The 8,306-nt window shown below is 43.4% G+C and overlaps 2 protein-coding genes across 2 annotated transcripts; both read right to left on the minus strand.

Moving 5' to 3' along the window:
- Positions 1–792: 792 nt before the first annotated feature.
- LOC108301862 (keratin, type II cytoskeletal 8-like) lies at positions 793–2,520 on the minus strand. The gene has a single exon (XM_037737289.1). It carries the CDS (start codon positions 2,453–2,455, stop codon positions 1,004–1,006), a length of 1,452 nt encoding a protein of 483 aa, XP_037593217.1. The 5' UTR covers positions 2,456–2,520; the 3' UTR covers positions 793–1,003.
- Positions 2,521–3,864: 1,344 nt separating this feature from the next.
- Positions 3,865–6,101, minus strand: LOC108301863 (TPA-induced transmembrane protein-like). The gene has a single exon (XM_037737290.1). It carries the CDS (start codon positions 6,064–6,066, stop codon positions 5,425–5,427), a length of 642 nt encoding a protein of 213 aa, XP_037593218.1. The 5' UTR covers positions 6,067–6,101; the 3' UTR covers positions 3,865–5,424.
- Positions 6,102–8,306: the final 2,205 nt, after the last annotated feature.

The raw sequence follows: 8,306 nt of genomic DNA on the forward strand, positions 1-8,306 counted from the left end.
TAGAGAAGAGAGAACTGAAAAGGGCCATAATAACTCTCCAAAATACATAAAAGAATGTTTCCAGGAGGAAAGGGACCAATTATCCTCATTAGTCAACAAGGACAGGACTAGGAGTAATGGAACTTAAGTTGCAGCAAAAGGAAGAAAAAAAAAAGATTAAATATTGTGAAAACCTTCATTTCAAGGCTAGGCCTGATGCTTTTTCTGATTTAAGGATAAAGAAATCGTCCCTGTGTGATGGTGGGGGAAATATCAGAAAATTGTCAGAGAAAATCTTGGCAACTGAAGAATTCTAAGGGGAAAAAAGATGGAGTTTTGATGTTATGTTTAAAATGTGCACAACATTCTCTGCTCAAACCCAGAGAAGTAGTTATTTTCACCAAAAGCCGTACTAGTACATACAGACACACATACACACAAAGATGCACAGACAAACAAATCACAAATGAAGAAAGACATTTACCTATTCCTGTACTCTCTTGGCTCATCTTTCACAGGATTAATGCATAAAATATGTTTTTATCTTAAAATAATATAACATTAGTGCCCTTTGTTCCTTGATTTAATATAGTCAATCATATTAAAAAGTGGTGGAACGGATAGAGTTTTAAATACAACTAAATCAAGCATGCATAAAATAATGATGGAGTGGAAGAAAATATAATACATTTGAAAAAAATCAGCATTTGTTTGCATGTGATTTGTTTTTATTGCTTGTCATTTACCTCGGTACTTTCTTTTCTTTTTTTTTTTTTTTTCCGAGCTAGCTGAGATTTTATTTTGGACACACAAACACACAAAAAAAAGTCAATTGAATTGTTTTGCAGCTGGAGGCATGGGCAAGGGGGCTCCCCAGGCAGTAAACTCCCCGCAGATGGGCTGAGGGCTAGGGCTGAGCGTCCGGTGGGTCTCCCGTTCCCTGTGCTCCCCTGCACAGCACCCTCCCTCCTGGGCTCTGGGGCAGCTTCAGGAGGGGCAGGCTGGGAGGGGCTGTTGCAGCTGTTCACTTGGGCAGGACGTCAGAGGACTCGGACACCAGCCTCCCATCGCGGGTCTCAATCTTCACAACCACAGCCTTGATGGAGCTGGTGCGGCTGAAGGCGGAGCCCGCGCCAGAGCCAAAGCTGGAGCCCAGGCCGTAGCTGAGGCCGGGGCTTGTGAGGCCCCCATAGGCAGAGCTCGGACCACCTGCATAGCCGCTGGTGGTCTTCGTGTGGATACTCATGTTCTGCATCCCAGACTCCAGCCGGCTCTCCTCGCCCTCCAGTAGCTTGCGGTAGGTGGCGATCTCGATGTCCAGGGCCAGTTTGACGTTCATCAGTTCCTGGTGGTCACGCAGCTGCCGTGCCATGTCCTGCTTGGCCTTCTGCAGGGCTTCCTCCAGCTGCTGCTGCTTGGCAAGAGCATCCTTGAGTGCCTGCTCCCCGCGATGCTCAGCATCTAAAATGGCGGCCTCCAGGGAAGCCCTCTGGCCCTTGAGGCCCTCCATCTTGGCCTGGAGCCGGCTGATGTTCCGGTTCATCTCGGAGATCTCAGTCTTCGTACGCCGCAGGTCATCCCCGTGCTTCCCAGCCAGCTTCTGCAGCTCCTCATACTTGATCTGGTATACGCTCTCCGCCTCAGCCCGGCTGCGGTTGGCAATCTCCTCGTACTGCGCCTTGACCTCAGCGATGATGCTGTCCATGTCCAGGGAGTGGCTGTTGTCCATGGACAGCACCACAGAGGTGTTGGAGATCTGGGACTGCAGCTCCCGGATCTCCTCTTCATACAGCTGCCTGAGGAAGTTGATCTCGTCAGTCAGTCCTTCCAGGCGAGACTCCAGCTCTACCTTGTTCATGTAAGCTTCATCCACATCCTTTTTGATGAGGACAAATTCATTCTCCATCTCTGTATGCTTATTGATCTCTTCCTCATACTTGTTCTGGAAGTCCTCCACCAGCCCCTGCATGTTGCCAAGCTCCGCCTCCAGCTTCAGCTCCTCCTGGCCCAGAGTCTCCAGCTGCCGCCTCAGGTTGTTGATGTAGCTCTCAAACATGTTGTCCATGTTGCTCCCAGCCGTTTTCTGCTGCTGCAGGAGGCTCCACTTGGTCTCCAGCACCTTGTTCTGCTGCTCCAGGAACCACACCTTGTCGATGAAGGAAGCAAACTTCTTGTTGAGGGTCTTGATCTGCTCCTTCTCCTGGGTACACACGGCCTGGATGTTGGGGCCCACGTCCAGCTTAATGGGGTTCAGCAGGCTCTGGTTGATGGTGACGGCGGTGATGCCTCCCATGACTATGCCGCTGGCCCCAGCATAGCTTGCACCCAGGCCACCGCGGAAGCCAGTGCTGCTCACTCGGGAGAAGCTCGAGGAGCTCGAGCGGGCACTGGGCCCACTCGTGAAGGAGCGGCTGCTGAAGGCCCCGGGGCCAGAGTTGGACACCCTGTAGGACTTCTGGGTCACCCTGATGGACATGGTGGAGGCAGGAGTGGAGGCAGGCGGGCTGAACCAGGGAGAGATTCTAGAAGGAGCAGAGAAGCTGATGCTTACCTCGGTACTTTCTTAAGGTCCTACTTCTCTGAGAAGGTGGCGGTTATCCAGTTGAGTCCATTATCTTCATTCCTTTCTACCTTCGCACAACTCTGATTGTCAGTCTCAATTTCTCCATTGCTTTCTTCTCTCAATGCATATTTATTGACAACCTGCTGTTTGACCAGGAACTAAGCCAGTGTTTTCACCCAGCTTTATTCAATCAATCATTCAATCATTTAGCCAATGGATATTTATTGAATGTCTTCCATATCCTGGGGATCTTGATAAATACTCTGGCTAAAGCTGAGGACAAGACATATTTTGTTTCTGCCCTCATGCAGTGTACATTTTGACATAAACAAATACATATAATGTATGAGGAGTGTTGAGGAGGGGACGGAAAGCGTGCTAGGGGAGCACATTGCAGGAGAACATGTTAGTCTAGGGAACACTGCCTTACAAATGAAAGTTAGCAGGTAAATAGCAGGGTGTGGGTAGAGGAAGAGGCAAGTATTCCAGGTATACAGGAATAGTATGTGCAAAATTTCAGAAAGAAGAGAGATGGCAATGGTATTTATGAATTTATGTATTTTATGAAACTACCTTAACCAGCCTTTTTTATAAAGTGGGATTGGGAAGTACAGTAACTGCGTCTGTACTTGGGAATATTGAGATTGTCTATATATATATATATTTATTTTATTTTATTTTTTTTGTTGTTGTTTGTTTGTTTTATTTTGTTTTGTTTTTTTGAGATGGAGTTTCACTCTTGTTGCCCAGGCTGGAGTGCAATGGCACGATCTCAGCTCCCTGCAACCTCCACCTCCTGGGTTCACGTGATTCTGCTGCCTCAGCCTCTGGACTACTTGGGATTACAGGCATACATCACCACGACCAGCTAATTTTTATATTATTAGTAGAGACAGGTTTACCATGTTGGCCAGGCTGGTCTTGAACTCCTGACCTAGGTGATCCACCCACCTTGGCTTCCCAAAGTGCTGGGATTACAGGCATGAGCCACTGCGCCTAGCCAATAGTTTTCATTTTTAAGATGTCAGTGATTATATGATGAACTGCTATTTCAATCATAGGTTTTTGGGATTGAAAAACACCTCTACATTAAAATGGGAAAATAATGTGTCTTTAACATATTTGCATTTGGTTTTACAAAATGGGATCTTACTATATGCATTGTTCTGAAACTTATTCTTTGGAAAATGATCATATTTTCATTCTTTGGGGATAAATTTGATTTTCAGACACAAAAATAGTCATTTGGCACTAGGTCTTTTGATGGTCAAAACAAAAACCAAGACTAGCTAATTCTAAAACAGGTATTACATATTTTTTTTGATGCAAAAATAATTTATTGTAAATGTTTTTAAATCATTCTCCATTAAAATTTTTCATTATTTTCTAAAAAATACAAACACACTAAAGTTCACATTTGACATGTAAAAAATAAAGAGGAAGAAGAGAAATCCACTAGTTCCACTAGTTTAAGGAACAACCCCTAAAATGAGACAATGATCTATAGTACATGTATCTTCTAGTTAAATAAGAAAGCAAATTCACATTATCTGGAGTCCTGGGTCATAAAGACTCAAGTCAAATCTAGTCTGAGGCAGATCCTCTAGCATGTGCCCACACACGGCTGCGCCTCACACTGACTTTAACCCAGAGCTGATTTAACCGAGAGACTGGGGCTAGAGATCTGTCAAGATACAGCACAAAACTCTTTCTCCTGGTAAATTTCTTTTCCCAACAAAACAAATACTCCGTTCCCTCAGGAAAGGCAATACTGTATCTGTAAACAACCAACACAGTCGCTAATATTCCTCCTACCCCCCAAATAGCTGGCAAAACCTTCCAACAATTTATTTTCAAAGCAGAGTGGTTCTTCTTGTATCACCACCATCTGTAACAGGATACACAATCATTGCCTGAAGACACTGAGTCCTACAGGAAGGTTTGTAACACTGGGCAACAAAAAGCCAATGCATAATATCCATAGTAGACATTCAACAGCCTTAATGATTCTCTTAATGGAAGTTTATAAAAAATACAAATGGAGTGACTATCCAAAGTGATAGTAGGATGCTGAAAACTCACAGGGACTCACGTTTCCAAAAAGGGTGTTCAGGAATCACAGGAACAATGAGGAGTTGCAAAACAATGAAGAAACACATAGCTCCCATCTGTAGCTAGCTATATATATAGATCTCAAAGTAACCTGGGTGGTGTGCCTAAGGCTGGTTGGCTGATACTCAGGTGCAGGTCATGGAAGCAGACACAGCCACACTGCTGAGGCCTTCTAAAGTGCCTTCCTTTTCTTCATACCCTGGCTTAGAGGTAGATCAAATAGAATGGTGGAGGGAAGAAGGGTGATTTCAGTGAATGATTGGCTTAGTCTTCCTAACCTGGCTGCCTGCCTCTCCCTGCTCTACCAGCTCATGCTTATGTGATCCCACCTAAAAGAAGGCAGTGCACCTCTGCGCTAAAGATAAAGTAACCCAGGTGGGTGGTGTGCTTCAAGAACAGCAGTGAGCCATGACAGCACCACCGCACTCCAGCCTAAGGATAGAACAACACCCTGTCTCAAAAAACAAAAACAAAAAAGAATACCAGTGACCTCCCACAGTGGGACACACCTGCTGACACTATTGCCCCTACCCTAGCTGACTTCCTGCCTTTGTCAAGACTGGACCCAGCTGAAGCAGTGCTCAGGAGCTGTTTTACTGGGCTTGGAGCCAGACTGCAGAATCAGGAGAGAAAGGAGTCTCCACCTCCCTGGTTGTTGCTGGTGCTTCTGAATTAATTCACAGAATCTTTTCTGTAAAACGGAGTGAATTCCCTTGATCTCTAGGACTTGGTGGAGCACTGCTTTCAGACGCAGACCGACCTCCATCACTTCATTCATTGAGCAAGAGGGATGCTGGATCGAGCCCCAGATTCTCACAACCAGGTATGTTCTGATCATGGAAATCCTGTAGCAAAATGCCCAGCACCAACTCCTCACTCATCATATACTTCATAAAATTTTCATCATCTGATGGAACCCCAAATTGGAGGTGGTAGGTTACTGTGGCATTTTCACCACTGCAGTCCACTATTTCAACCGAAGTAAAATAACGACTCAGAGAGGGCGATGTACTGTACACATCTGTGAGCCTTTCAGTGAGCAGGTGAGGCAAATCCTCTTCAGCCACACACTCCTCTGGAATCTTCAGCATGATCAAGAATGTTTTATTTGATGATAATTCAAGTATTTCATTTTCATCTTCATCAACATAAGTTACTCCAGCAAGACATAAGCCTACGATGATCACTACAATGAAACCTAGGAAAATGGAGGTGACGATCATCCACAGTTTGCACCTTCCAACTACATTCTTATTACAGGAGCTCCAGGGGCTTTCCTTGTTAGCCTCGGCCGGCAGGGCCACCTCGTCCAAACGGACCGCACCATTGAGAGGCGTGTGCTCGTCTGGCTGCCGCTCCAGCGCCGACAGCTCCAGCTGGACTACGGGCGGCGAGAGTTGGGCCGGGTCCATGGGCCGGCCGTGAAGGTCTGAGCGGCTCCGCGGGAGGCCACCTATTTTTTGCACCATTCACATAAATGTATAGTATCTCGAGATGTATAGCTTAAATAATACTCTTTTAGATTTACTCATTTTGCTATTGCTTTTCAAGGTCTATGTAGTTAAATGTTGATATTACAAATAATGTGGAAAATAAAACATTTACTTGAAAGTTTTTAGTGAAGCTAGAGGAATTTTGTTTCACAGAAGATCATGAAAGGAGAGTTGACTGGGTAACAGCTGAAATGGATATAGCCACTGCTTTATCAACTCCAAGTCTTCCTTGCTCCTCTCCATCAGAGGGTTCTATGGTAAACTGGCAGGATGGATTCAGCTCTCAGTTGCAGGAATAAGAAGAAATCTCAGCACAATGGGACCACTAGGAGTGGCTCCTCAGTTGTAGACATTCTTTTTTAATTGATCAGGGTAATATTTTTATTTATATATTTACTATTTTTATTTATGTTTTCATAAGTTATTAGGGTGCAGGTGATATTTGATTACATAAGTTCTTTAGTAGTGTTTTGTGAGGTTTTGGTGCACCCATCACCTGAGCAGAATGCACTGCACCATATTTGTAGTCTTTTATCCCTTGCCCTCCTCCAACTTTTCTCCCCAAGGCTCCAAAGTCTGCTGTATCATTCTTAGGCCTTTGTGTCGTCATAGCTTAGCTCCTGCATATCAGTGAGAACATACAATGTTCGGTTTTCCATTCCTGAGTTACTTCACTTAAAGTAATAGTCTCCATTCTCGTCCATGTCACTGCAAATGCTGTTAATTCATTCCTTTTTATGGCTGAGTAGTATTCCATCATATATATACCACAGTTTCTTTATCCACTTGTTGAATGATGGGCATTTGAGTTGGTTCCATGATTTTGCAATTGTGTATTGTGCTGCTATAAACATGCGTGTGCAAGTATCTTTTTCATATAATGACTTCTTTTCCTCTGGGTAGATACCCAGTAGTGGGATTGCTAGATCAAATGGTAGTTTTGCTTTCAGTTCTTTGAGGAGTCTCCACACTGTTTTCCATAGTGGTTGTAGTGGTTGTACTAGTTTACATTCCCACCGGCAACGTAGAAGTGTTCCCTGTTCACCTCATCCATGCCAACATCTACTATTTTTCCATTTTTATTTTTCATTATGGCCATTCCTGCAGGAGTAAGGTGATATCACATTATGGTTTTAATTTACATTTCCCTGAACATAAGTGATGTTGAGCATTTTTCATACGTTTGTTGGCCTTTTGTGTATATTCTTTTGAGAATTGCCTATTCATGTCCTTAGCCCACTTTCTGATGGGATTGATTGTTTCATATTGATTTATTTGAGTTACTTATAGATTTTGGTTATTAATCCTTTGTCAGATGTGTAGATTCTGAAGATTTTCTCCCACTCTGTGGATTGTCTGTTTCCTCTACTGACTGTTCCTTTTGCCATGCAAAAGCTTTTTAGTTTAATTAGGTCCCTGCTATTTATCTTTGTTTTTATTGCATTTGCTTTTGGGTTCTTGGTTATGAAATCCTTGCCTAAGCCAATGTCTAGAAGGGCTTTTCCAATGTTTTCTTCTAGAATTTTTATAGTTTCAGGTCTTAGGTTTAAGTCCTGAATCCATCTTGTGTTGATTTTTGTATAAGGTGAGAGATGAGGATTCAGTTTCATTCTCCTACATGTGGCTAGCCAATTATCCCAGCACCATTTGTTGAAAAGTGTCCTTTCCCCACTTTATGTTTTTGTATGCTTTGTCAAAGATCAGTTAGTTATAAGTATTTGGGTTTATTTCTGGGCTCTCTATTCTGTTCCATTGGTCTATGTGCCTATTTTTATACCAGTGTCTTGCTGTTTTGGTGACTATGGACTTACAGTACAGTTTGAAATCAGGTAGTGTGATGCCTCCAGATTTTTCGTTTTGCTTAGTCTTGCTTTGGCTATGCGGGCTCTTTTTGGGTACAATATGCATTTTAGAATTGTATTTTGTAATTCTGTGAATAATGATGATGATGTTTTGAGGGGGATTACATTGAATTTGTAGATTGCTTTTAGCAGTATGGTCATTTTCACAATACTGATTCTACCCATCCATGAGCGTGTGATGTCTTTTCATTGTTTGTGTTGTTTATGATTTCTTTCAGCAGTGTTTCCTAGTTTTCCTTGTAGTGGTCTTTCAACTCCTTGGCTAAGTATATTCCTAAGTATTTTTTTTTTTTTTTT

Source organism: Cebus imitator, unplaced genomic scaffold (genome assembly GCF_001604975.1).
Source record: "Cebus imitator isolate Cc_AM_T3 unplaced genomic scaffold, Cebus_imitator-1.0 Scaffold37, whole genome shotgun sequence".
NCBI lineage: Eukaryota > Metazoa > Chordata > Mammalia > Primates > Cebidae > Cebus > Cebus imitator.